Source organism: Pituophis catenifer, unplaced genomic scaffold (assembly GCF_029215685.1).
Source record: "Pituophis catenifer annectens isolate HBS135680 unplaced genomic scaffold, rPitCat1.0.hap2 SCAF_2, whole genome shotgun sequence".
NCBI lineage: Eukaryota > Metazoa > Chordata > Lepidosauria > Squamata > Colubridae > Pituophis > Pituophis catenifer.
In genome coordinates, this window is record NW_027256882.1 from 137,440,807 (window position 1) to 137,453,700 (window position 12,894).

At 43.0% G+C, this 12,894-nt stretch overlaps 1 protein-coding gene across 4 annotated transcripts in view; it reads right to left on the minus strand.

Annotated features, from left to right (window-relative positions):
• Nucleotides 1–5,907: 5,907 nt before the first annotated feature.
• CYTH1 (cytohesin 1) overlaps nt 5,908–12,894 on the minus strand; it is a 69,025-nt gene continuing 62,038 nt past the window's right edge. For 2 of the 4 annotated variants that reach the window (XM_070937671.1, XM_070937672.1), the window contains exons 10-13: nt 11,706–11,784; nt 10,999–11,070; nt 8,739–8,893; nt 5,908–7,602 (exon numbers count right to left, since the gene is read on the minus strand). In XM_070937671.1, the coding sequence (XP_070793772.1) occupies nt 7,524–7,602; nt 8,739–8,893; nt 10,999–11,070; nt 11,706–11,784 (385 nt within the window). In that variant the 3' untranslated portion in view covers nt 5,908–7,523. Of the gene's footprint in view, nt 7,603–8,734; nt 8,894–10,998; nt 11,071–11,705; nt 11,785–12,894 lie in introns of those variants that run through there. The other 2 variants (XM_070937670.1, XM_070937673.1) reach the window with 2 other exon arrangements.

Genomic DNA, 12,894 nt, shown 5'->3' on the forward strand with positions numbered 1-12,894 from the left:
GATTCCTCCTCTTTTTGCTACTTCTGCGATTAGAGTCTTAATTGGTATTGAGCTGTCTGTCTTGAACCACCAATCAATCAGCAATTTAATCAAGCAACCCCCCCCCCTTCTTAAAACTGCCATTTGGACTCCTTCGGGCTCTTTCAGAAGTGTGTCAAAAGCTGTGTTTAAAAATAACTTGAAATACAGTTGACAGGCAGAGGACGGGGGCTGGGGGGGGGGCACAGTGGTTGTGGAGTGGGAGCAATCAGTCCTGCAGTCAGCTCTTCATTGGACTACTTTACTGGGCACACTTGATTTTAACTGTAAGACCAACAAGTAACTGGGGCTTTTTAAAACCCCTTTTCTAAAAGGATGCTAAATCCATATTCAGAAGCAACCAGAACATGGGTTTAGCACTTGTTTAGAACACCACTAAGCTTGTATTTAACAGTAGACAGAAATACAGCTTACAGGCATTAGCAACTTGACTCCTCCTCCCACACCTTGTAACTTGACTGCTAGGACTGGAAGAGGTCAGAATAATCTGAGAGTCTTATCCCTTTACTTCCCAGGTGTTTTACCTGTGGTTGATCTATGGAATCAGGAGAAATTTCTCCTGCTTTACCAGGTGATCCTTGTTCAGCTCATACATCAACATCCTCAGTAACAGAATGTAGATACCTCCCCATCATCTATCAAAAATAAATTCCTTTCCTAGAAGCAACCCATCTTAGAGTGAGGAATTACGTTAATAATTCTTTTGAATTAGTAATTCTTACACTAAAGTGAGAGTCAGTTTGATCTAGTGCAGGGGTCAGCAACCCGCGGCTCTGGAGCCACATGTGGCTCTTTCATCCCTCTGCTGCGGTTCACAACTGCCAATGAGCAACACCCACTGACCCAACCATGGATAAATCCAAGAAAAGAAAAGTTTCAGAAGAAAACAATCTTTAATTCAACTATATATGCTAATTTTGTGGTTGCTCAGGAAATAATCAGGCACAGGAAGAATTTTGTGGCTCCTGGTATTTTCTTTTCTGTGGGAAACAAGATTGCCGACCCCGATCTAGTGATTAGGACACCAGGCTAGAAAGCAGGACTCCATGAGTTCTAGCCCCGCCTTAGCCATCAAAGCCAACTGAGCAACTTTGGGCCAGTCACTCTCAGTGCAAACCATCTCGCAGAGTTGTTCTTGTGGCGTAAATAGGAGGAGGAAAGTGTGTAGGATATGTTCACCGCCTTGAGTTATTTGTATAAATAATAAAGGACAGGATTCAAATAAATAAATGAAATTATCTGGAAGGTAATACTCAGTGGAAAAACCAATTTGCTTAATTTGTGCTGTGATAAATCTAAGGGCAGTACTACTTTCCAACCAGAAGAGCAGATGATATATTGCAGCATCCTTCTCTACTGACTCAAAAATGGACAGACGCATGTTAATATAGTTGACCAGCTATGCCCTTTAATGCCTCCTCACCATCTTCATGAGCAATATAAATTGAGGAATAAGGAACTGTTTGGCACAGCATTCTTTTGCACCTTTTTCTGAAGCAGGGCTTTAAAGAATATGATTCCATTACAGGCTACGTATTCCGGCTTTGAGGATTCCAGCGAAAAATTAATAATAACATCCGAATTTCACATAATCCCAGAAACCTTTCCATGTGAGGACTGCGTCGGAGAAGGGTGTTATAGCAAACTGGTCTGAGAACATTCAACTAAAATGGAAGATGCCTTTGGATGATCAATAAGACGACTCAGAAAAAGGGTAATCATCCAATTGCTGGAATAATTTAGAAGAGGGAATGGGCAGTGTGTCCTTTCAGATACTGCTGGGTCAGTAATCTTCAGCAATCTCTAGAACACGGCTTCCCCATCTTTAGCATAGGTGGGTCTGACTCACATATTTTGCATAAAGTAAGCTATTTTCAAGGAATTGTCTGTGAATCATAGTGGTAACAAACATTAATGAGTAGATATAGTTGCCTTCAAATGATTTTTTTTGTTTTGTTATGGTTTCTCCACAATTTTCTACTCTTGCTTAATAAAATCGTACTCTGCATCACATCTGGCTAATTGGAATTAATGTACATTTAATATATGCTTGTGATTACAAAGGGTTTGAGGTTCTGCAAAATGTTTGGCAATCTGGAAGAAAAAAGGTTGGGTTGATCTCGATCTCTGTGTGAAGAATCTTTGAGAACAGGGCAGAATTGAGGCACTCATTACCTCTGTTATATATCACAGAGGAACTGTGATAAACATATCACACTTTATATACAGAGGGTGTGTATAGCATTAATTCTTAAATCACATTTAAGAGCAGTTGGAGAAAAACAGACCTCCAACAATCTTCAGAATGCATTTGCATTTATCAACAGGTTTTCCTAAAACTGTTGTCCAATGTATTGGTGCCACCACTAGTTAGTAAATGCCCTCCATTAAGTAGTTAGTAGCTGCACCAACATATTGCACCTGCAAACAATTAAAGGTGGCAGATGTTTCTAGTTCCCAGATGACAGAAATCTATCATCATTCTTACTATTCTCTGTAGACTCCTTAGAGGAAAGCTGGCAGATGCAAGAATCTCAAATAAAAATATAAAAGCAGATTATAGCACTTTTATCTTTACAAGGAGCTATAATATATCCCCAAACTTGTTCGGAGAGAAGGAAGACAGCCTGAACACTACAGAGACATAATAGCATGAAGTCTCAGAAATTTCCTGGATACCATCTGAACTTTTAATTCTTCCCTTGCAAGCTACTTACTGTATAAGAAGCATGTTGTCTGCTCCATCTTCTAAATTTTCATTGTGCCAGTTGGAAAGCAGCTTTGCAGCTGCAGCCCTACATTCACTCATGCCTTGGTTACGTCACGCCTGGACTACTGTAACGCTCTCTACATGGGGCTCCCCCTGAGGAGCACCCGGAGGCTCCAGCTGGTGCAGAATGCGGCCGCGCGGGTGATTATGGGAGCGACGTGGCGCTCCCACGTAACACCTCTCCTGCGCGAGCTGCATTGGCTCCCGGTGGTCTTCCGGGTGCGCTTTAAGGTGTTGGTTCTCATCTTTAAAGCGCTCCATGGCTTAGGGCCAGGGTATTTGCGAGACCGCCTGCTGCTACCGATAACCTCCCACCGGCCAATACGCTCTCACAGAGGGCCTCCTCGGGGTGCCGTCGGTCAGGCAATGTCGGCTGGCGGCCCCCAGGGGGCGAGCCTTCTCTGTGGGGGCACCCGCCCTGTGGAATGAGCTGCCTCCTGGAATACGATTGATCCCGGACCTCCGGACCTTCCGTAAAGCCCTGAAGACGTTTTTATTTCATCAAGCCGGCCTAGCCTAAATGGTTTTTAATTGGGATTTTAAATTTTATGGATTTGGGGTTTTAAATTTGGGTAGCCAATGATTTAATTCTTTTAATTATCTTAACTTTTGCATTTGTATGTTTTTTAATTTTGGCTGTTCACCGCCCTGAGTCCCTTCTGGGAGAAGGGCGGTATACAAATTAAATTAATAAATAAATAAATAAATAAATTCACACAATTTGCTCAATGTTGATTTATTTAGAAGTTTATTATTGCAGCTCAAACTTCAGCTCTGGATCTGTCACATGGGGGCCCCCTGGTGATCAAACATAGTCATCACTGAAGGACTTGCGTCTTGCCCTTGTGGAAAGTTCCAATGGATCCTTCTGAGTTTTGGTGAGGGGTGAAAAATCACTTCTGAGATCATGCATTTTATTTATTTTTGCTTTGGTGGGTAACCTGTGCTCTCATTGAAAGGGGTTCACCATCATCTCTTCTCACTTCCTGTACAGTTTGAATCAATACAACATTCCCCTTGACCCAGTTGTCAAATTACACTTTCTAGACATGATTTATTTGTGAATACTAAAGGCCATTTCACAAAAAATACTGAATTCCAGGTAGGCAATTCTCATTCTAAACAGGGTCTAAGAATAGTAGAGTGACAATTCAAAAATCATACTTTGCTGCCATCTTCAGGTAATCAACCAGGCAGCACGAGTTTCAAAAAGTACATTTGAGGAAATACACGATACACCCGCACACTTATTTCCTGAGTGTCTTTAATAAACAAAGGCCCCGTAACTTGTATCAGGTAACTACAAAACTAAGCAGCTTCAAGTTCTGACTGGCAGTGACTGTAAAAGGGAGCTAATCACCATCAGACATTTCTTTTCCATTTTGCCAGTGGAAATAATAATGTGAATGTAATTTACCTGCATGCTTGCAAGAGAAAACAAGAAATAGCGCTGTAGTGATTCACACACCCTTGTATGCATAGATAATGAGAGGTTTGGATTTTGGTGAAGAATTTAAAAAAAAAAAAACACTCCCAAAACCATACAATAGACCTGTTTGTTTTGGTGGGTCTGCTTAGCGATACTAATCACAGTGAGTATGAGATTTTATCCCTGGCCAACTCCTGCACTGAAACCATGGACAGCGGCTGCCAGAACATGTTGAGTTTTGGATAAAGTAGACTAATAATATAACTTTTTCTTTGTTCTTCCTTTTCTCTCTCTCCTTTTGCTTTCCTTTCTCAAACATTTCTTTACAAATTGTAAGCAAACTAGGAAACAAAGTTAGTTCACCCCCCCCCCCCTCATTCCTTTTAAATGATCTGGGAAATTGGAGAGGATGATGGATGTAGTTCTAACTCTGAAGAGTCACCCCTTTTCAACACCCCCCCTCCCTGTAAGTAAATTAATATTTGTATTTAACTTGGCATGCCAAGTGGTATAGCATTGGCTCCTCAACTTTCTAGGTCAGGGGTGTCAAACTTAATTTCATTGAGGGCCGCATCAGAGCTGTGGTTGACCTTGGGGGGAGGGGCTTACTGGGTGGGTGTGGCTGACTGGGTGGGCGTGGCCAGCTTGACACCATTCCCCAAACTGCTGGCATGTTTCCTCTTTGCATTGGGTAGTCCAGGCCGAAGTCACACTGGCCCCACATTTCCTCTTCGCATTGAGTAGATCGGGCTGAAGCGACATGGGCTGGCCCCTTATATTTTCCAGGATAGTCCCATGGGTCAGATCCAACCACATCATGGACCGGATCTGGCCTGCGAGTTTGACACCCCTGTTCTAGGTAGCTTACAATACTGTAATGCTTCACAATTTATTCTTTAGAACCCAACCATGTGTTGAATAGATGTGCTGGACTACGACACCCAGCATTCCCAGACAGTATTGCTGACTCCCTTGCCTAGTTCTTTATAGAACTTCAGCTGCTCTAGATGCTCATCTTATTTGAGAATCTATTTTGAAAGGCATCTAGGGTGGGCTAAATTTAAGATTAGGTCATGTCTGCATGCAAAAGAAATGTTCTAAGACTTCAACAATTATCTTAGTTTTTTAAACACAAGATGGCAAGTAATATATAAATCCCATCATCAGACAAGTCTGCACATGTTGAAAAGCTCATTTCTGTATCAGTTGGTATACCATATTTTTAATCCTCATGTAATTACTTAAAGAAAATAGACGTCTCTCAGTGTAAGGTGCAAATCAGAAAGAGTTACCTCCAACACTGGACTTCATCCTGCCAACATCCTCCATAGCCATTAAGAATTGCTTAGACCCACCTCAATGTACTATTTTTTCCCCCAACAACAGGCAAAAACCTAGGATTGGCTGGCAATCACCTCATGCAAAAACATTGCTGCTGGGATTCCAAATTAATTCTATCTCATTATCCCTGTTTACCCAGCTACAAGAAGACCTCCATATGATTTTGATTTTGCAAATTCAAAGAGGCTGCTCAGATTATTTGGCCCCTAACCAGCAAGAGTCGGTTTCTTTTTTGTTCTTCTTTTAGTGCAAGACAATCCTCAGAGAACAAAATTTGCTTAATTGCCGGCAGACTATCACAAGCAGACAAAAATGAATGTGAGCCAGATGTGAGTTCAATGTTTATTTGCTGCAGGTGCTCTGTGCTAAATCACAAAGTTGTGGGAAATAAAAGTTCCAAACCAGCCCTGAAAAACAGATTCAAAACAAAACTATCACCCAACTGTCTGACCTGTAATAGCTTTCACTCTCCCCATTTTCCGCTTGTGCTACAGCAATATGCAGGTATCCTGTCGTGTTTCATAAAAACAATCCTTAAAACAAATACAAAATAATCTCAAGGGGAAAGAAATCTGTACAGAGAGTATCTACATCTCAGATAAATAGACTGATTACAGAGGTGGGTTTGGAGGCTTGGAGAACTGCGTGAGGAATCGAGAGTTCCCCAAAACTTTGCAAGGGAAGGCAGCCTTCTTTGTGGCTCTCCTTCCCACCCACCCCCACAAACCTAGTTGCAAACATTAGCCAGCAAAGCCACCCCCTCCAAATCCCTTATCTCCAACCGCTTACTTGTGCTTCACTCAGGGTCAAGGACTATTGCTTCCACTGGCCCAGGGCAACCTCAGCTGAATTCTATCCGGGCCCCATCCCTGCCAAAAAAGAACTGCAACAGGACTGCTCAGAAAGACAACACTCAGGGTGTGTGCTTTACTCTTCCTTATTATCGGAAGTTTCCCCCCCCCCATCTCCTTCTTCCTTAAACTCTGCTATTCTGAGCCATTATTCCAGTGCTAAATAAAACAGAGGGTGGAGATTTTACAGCCAGCAGCTGAGTGGGGCAGATCTCCACAAATTGCTGGCAAAAAATCTTCCTGCAAAGCATCAATACTAATCACACAATCCCGCCTGCCCACTTCTGCAAGTCTGTGAACTGGCTCGCAGCAATAACAAGAACCACTTAAAGTAGGTGCCCTCTAGAACGAGGACAGTGGAAATCCTGGAGGATGGCAGCCTTGCCCTAGGCCACTAATCCAGGTGTTGGAGCAGACATCTTGATTGCTCAATAACTCCTAATGGTTAATTATAAAAAAAGTGAAAGAGGATCCCTGCTAATCCTGCCTAACAGACCACATGGCTGAATCGCTTTGGGAACAGAAGCCACCAATCTTGCTTGACTAACAAATAAAAAAATAAAGGCAATAGGAGGTGTCTCTGGAATCTCTAGGCTTCAAAGCTAGCATGTCTGCTCTATAGATCAATGTATACCTTTAAAGGTCCATGGTCCACTCCTGCTGCTTGGGCTTTAGAGAGTAGCAACTGCAACTTAAAATAGATTTACATCCCCTTAGGGGTGCATACTGCGTGATGCGCTCTACCTCTCCATTAGCTCACACAATGAACAAATCAACTATGATAGCCCCAAAGACTCCAACCGCTTTCTCGTCTGGTCACCTGGACTGCAGAAGATGCAGTGGGATTCAGGTTGCCAAGATAAGAAGCTGGCATTCTTCCTATGAAAGAAGTTAGTGAGTTGGCGGCTGCCATCCGCTTAGTGCCCCCTCCCCTTCTTCCTGCTCCCAAACAGGAAAAGAATAGCAAAAGCTGAAGCTGGTCTCCTGAAGGCAGCAATAGAGAGCAGACGATCTAGTGCAGCCTCTCGTTCCCCCACCCTCAGGAGATGGAGAGACATCCCCTGCCAAGGTCACACAAAGTTAGACGAGGGGACTAATGCCGCTTGGTGGAGGAAACCTTCTTCTTGCGTGCAGCAAGCATCTCGTAGAAAGGGTCCCGGCTAATTGCAGCTCTGAAGAGAGAAAAATGGGGCAGGGGAAAAAAGAGGTAATTAAACTCTTAGGCGGCTTCCCAGCAGGACTTAAATAACAGATGCTCAGAAATGGCTTCAACTTCTTTCCTGACTCTTTAAGGCAGAAGTCTTCAAACTTGGCAGCTTTAAGGCTTGTGGACTTCAACTCCCAGAATTCTCCAGCTGCTGGGAGTTGAAGTCCACAAGCCTTAAAGCTGCCAAGTTTGGGGGACCACTGCTTTAAGGTAAGCCTTCCTTCACCGGCCGTTCTCCCACCTAACAAGGAGATCACTGGATCACTATTTTAGGTTACAAAAAAGGCAAACATTTTATTATGATTTCATTAGGGATTGACCTACCTCTTTTCCTCTTAATCAGAGCATTAGAGGTAGTCCTCGACTTACAACCACAATTGGGACTTGGATTTCCATCATAGATCATTGCACTTGTAAATCATTGCAAGGCAGAATCCGATTTCACGACCATTTTTAATGCAGTAAGTCAAGTCACACGGTCGTAAGTGTGAATCCTGCTTAAAAATTGCAAATCATAATCAGGAGACTGGGGGATACCAATAAAGGAGGAAATGTGTAGCTCAGGGTCGAAATGAGGGGTCCTTGGTATACTCTGGACTTGGTTGTTTCCTTGCAGATGTTTTCATTACCCAAACTAGTACCGTTGGCATCATCAGTGCTGTTGATGTTATTTTGGGTTAATGAAACATCTGCAAGAAAACAACCTCAAAGAACACCCAATGACTCCTGACTGCAGGATGCTGCAACCAGTCATAAATGTGAACCCGTTTGCCCAAATTGAGATCATGTGACCGCAGTGGTGGGATAATGGCCATAAGTTTGAATTTAAGCCATAGCCAACTTTTGGGGGGGCTGTCATTAATTAAAAATGCCATTAAGCAAACAGTCGTAAGTCAAGGACTATTTATATCCCTACAAGCCTATTTACAAAGATTAGCATAAATCTAATGCTGCTCCTCTCTTCCTAATTTCAGGTTCTTCTTTGGCAAGAGATTTATACTTCCTCTTCCTGCTTCCCTATCAAAAATTTGAATTATGCACAACATTCTAGCAAATTTCCATATTGCTTCAAGCACTGGCCATTCCCTTCTTCCGTCTCACTTGATGCATTTGATCCATTCGTCCTTCTCTTCTGTAGTGGGTGCCGAGATGCGGTACACAGTGTGATTTCCTTCGACCACACGTCCGTCTGCCTCAGTCTTACATGCTTTGATGACCTGGTCCTTGTTGTCAGGGATATACAGTTCAAAGCAATTCTGCAAAAAGAACAGGTCAAAACCTATTGCTGCACTTCATTAAAAAACTAAGTCAGAAGTGTCAACACACAGAATGCAGTTGATAGAAAAGTCACAAGTTTTCTACACCAAATATCAGTTCCATAAGCCAACTTCTGTTAACTGAAGTAGGAAGACACTAATTCAACATAGTTTCCAATGTCACCCAAAATGATAAATTATGATTACCAATTAAACCATCAATATTAATCTTGAATCAATCACTAAATGGCTTCTTCCAAAACTGGTCGTATTAATTTCCAAATTCAGCTGAAACAGGAAACTATAGTTAAAAGTCTTCCCAATTTGATTGTTCCTCCGTTGGAGGCCTGAACAAAAGAAAACTGGTAGGTATTGTCAAGAAGTGTCTTCATCTCTTCTTTTATTTAAGCCAAAGCCAGGTTACAGTAATTTATAGAAATGTTAACATGGCATCTACATCCTAGCTCAGACACTACAAAGTTCATCTTGACTCGGCAACCATTTCAGGACAGCGCATATCAGAGTTGTCCATGCTTCAGAAATCATTTGGAATGCTTGGGAACATGAGCAGATCACCTCCTTAAGGCAGCGGTGGGTTCTACTTACCTTTACTACCGGTTTGCAGTGGGGCCACGCGCGCGCTAGCTTTGCTTGTGCAGGCACACACTCTTCTGCACATGCGCAGAAGCGTTTTGATGATGTCGGAGTTAGTCGGCGGAGCCTCCCGCCTGTTTTACTACCGGTTCTATAGAACCGGTGCGAACCGGGGGCAACTCACCACTGCCTTAAGGTAACTAAATCTTTTTTCAGGCTACTGTGCATACCTGGAAAAGATACAACCACATTAAAGAAGTGCTGCTCCCTTTATTTATTTATTCACATTTTTGAACTGCCCAATCTCCCTCTGAGAGGGATCCTTTTTTAGAAACAGTGTTAAGCTATTAAAATAGTTTTTACCTGCTAGGATGAAGGAGGAAGTTATTTTTTTTTCTCTTTCCATTTTTTTACACACCCCATTTTTCTTTTCTTTGTATTTTTTTTTTTTTTTTGCATGGATGCATAATAATGGGGGGTGCATAAGAGCACCAGCATGCCTACTGTCCCTGTCCTAAAGTTTTCTCTTTCAAATCAGTTCTTAAGTATGGACAGCCTCAGTAAATGGTTTGTGCATTAAAATAAAATATTCTAAAAAAAATCCCTATCACCTTAAGAAATCATCTGATCAAGATCTATTGTAAAACAGATCAAAGGCAGCAAAGGTAGGGCTTGAAAATGTTGTGGGCAATTTTTTCCCTCTGTAGGATTTCCCTGAGCTCAGTGCTTTGGGGGTATCGTGCGTAATTTTCCTTCTCTCACTGAGCAATAGAAGCAGAAATAATTTTACAATGTGGGTAAGCCTGCTTAATAACTTGTATTTCAGGGTTACTGCCACATTTCTTGAATTCTCTCTCTTTTTCTTTCAAAGCATGCAGAATGGCAACAAATGAGGGCTTGGGAGATTTTTCTGGGGGATTCATTTTGGTTTTGAATAATGATCTCCCACCTTGGTGCATATACTAGAACATACTAGATGGCTAACCTTTTTGTGCCAAAAGCGGGGGGAGTGCAGGGGCGGGGCACACGCGTACATGCCCACACCCATAATTCAAAGTCCCCTGACCCCTCACGCATACGCACGTGACCCCCCCCACGTTTTTGGCACACGATAGCATGGTGGCCTCGGTAGGCCCATTTTTTTCGCCCTCCCCAGGCTCCAGAGCCTTTCTAGGAGCCTCTGGAGGGCAAAAATGGCCTTCCCCACCCCCCCGGAGGCCAGAAAAAGCCTGTTTCCTGACTCCTGGTGGTCCCAGAAGGCCCAAAAATCAGCTGGCTGGAACTGAACTAGGGCAACGCTCGCGTGCCCACCAATATGGCTCCGCATGCCACCTGTGGCATGCGTGCCATAGGTTCGCCATCACGGAACTAGAACTTTCATTTTCCTTCCCACAAGAAACTATGCTTTCAACTTTTAGTAACCATAGTAAAAAAACCAAAAAGGAACGAAAGGCTGCAAAAAGGTGACCTCACCCTATTTCACAACAGTCTGCAGGCTTAGTATTACTCACCGGCTTCTTAGAATCTTCCACTTCACGGATGCTTAGATTCTCCAAAGGAATAATGCCCCTCGGTTCCTTGTCCTACAAGATGGTCAGATTTGAATCCATAAATTATCTTCTCAGTTGTAACACATTACAAACGTTCATTCATCACAAAGCTAAGTGGGAAAAACCTCCTCTCTCAGACAAATATATCCAGACAGATGTTTTAAAGAAAAAACTTTCAGGGAGGAGGCCAAAGGCATATATCATAATAAAGTAAGGAGAAAATGGCATGAAAAAGGCCAACAAATATATTAGGGCACAATCTTTTCTGGTTTTCGTTGTGGTATTTGTTCTAATAGTGAAGATTTCAGGACAACACTTTATGCTAAAGACTCCAATCTTATGTTAAAACAAGACTTCGCACTGAGGCCCACCATTTAGAGTAGCACTTGGATTGTACATGGGTGCATCTGCACCAGTGGCGAAATCCAATTTTTTTTACTACTGGTTCTGTGGGCATGGCTTGGTGGGCATGGTGTGGCTTGGTGGGCGTGGCAGGGGAAGGATACTGCAAAATCTCCATTCCTACCCCACTCTGGGGGCAGCCAGCGGTGGTATTTGCCGGTTCTCCGAACTACTCAAAATTTCCGCTACCGGTTCTCCAGAACCTGTCAGAACCTGCTGGATTTCACCCCTGAGCTGCACAAATGGTAACAACCTGAGACACTCACCGTGGTGTACTCAAAGTAGTAAAGGCAGTTGTCTGTCAAGATGAACCAGCGTCGCTTCCACGTCTTCACTCTGCCACCTGCACAAGGGAGAAGCAAGCTTGACAATGCGTGCCCAGGCCAAAAAGCTGGCTCTGGACACGAGAGCAGCTAAAGCAAAGGCAGAGCTACAGCCTATGGGCACAACAGACAGTAGCCGAGCACATGGTTGTCAAGAGCGCAAGCAGAGCCAGCCCCACACCAGAGCAGCAGGTGGCTTCCAGCTGAGCACAACCGCTTGGGGAAGTGGAAAAGGTTGCATTGGTCAACCCTATTATATGCTACCGAACAAGCCTGCATCTGCTCTGCACAAGGATGGAGAAGAGGCAACAGATTTCCACTAAGATAGACTTGTTATGAGTATAGTCTATATTTTAGCCAGGTCCTCAGATGAGGGTGGCTCTCTAGGATTCCACCTGAGTCTAGGAAGCCAAATCTACACCACCCTCTTACCTCGTTATTTCATAAACAACCCTTTTTATTACAGGTGAAAGAAGAGGGAATTATTTACACTCCATGATAATTTGGCAGCCAGGAAACAGCCTTTTTGAACTTGATGCTCTCACCCCTACCTGACCATGAGACACTATTGTATTTTAAGATACAATAAGTTAGGCTAAGGGAAAAGTCCTTGATCAAAATGGGTGACAGGAAAAGCTATCCCCACCCCACTTGCCTTCAAGATGTAATAAGGATTTTGGATTTGTGAAACATGTACTTGTGCCCCATGCAGAAAAAAGGAAGCATGCTCAAGGGCCTGATATTGGAATTTGGTCTTAGCTTCTTTCAACTCCGTGCCTTCTAAATTACTATCTCAGACCTATGATTCCCATTTTCCCAGCTTAAGACAGCAGTCCAAATCACCCAAAGGGTACCAGATGAACAAACATTATCCCATGTAAACAGGTTATTTTCAAATGAGATTTCCCCAATAGATGGGGGATATGTCTACAAGGGAGTTGGCTCAAATTAACACCTGTTAGGGATATGTATATAGATATCTCCTTTCTTTTTTCCTAAAATTAAGTTCCTCACAGGTAAAACAACCTGGCTTTGCTAGTTGCTAAACAACCTGTTTACTCCCAGTGTGTTTCAGACATTTATCCTTTACCAAGGAACGCTCCAAAACAGAAGCTCGGTGGAAAAGTCATAA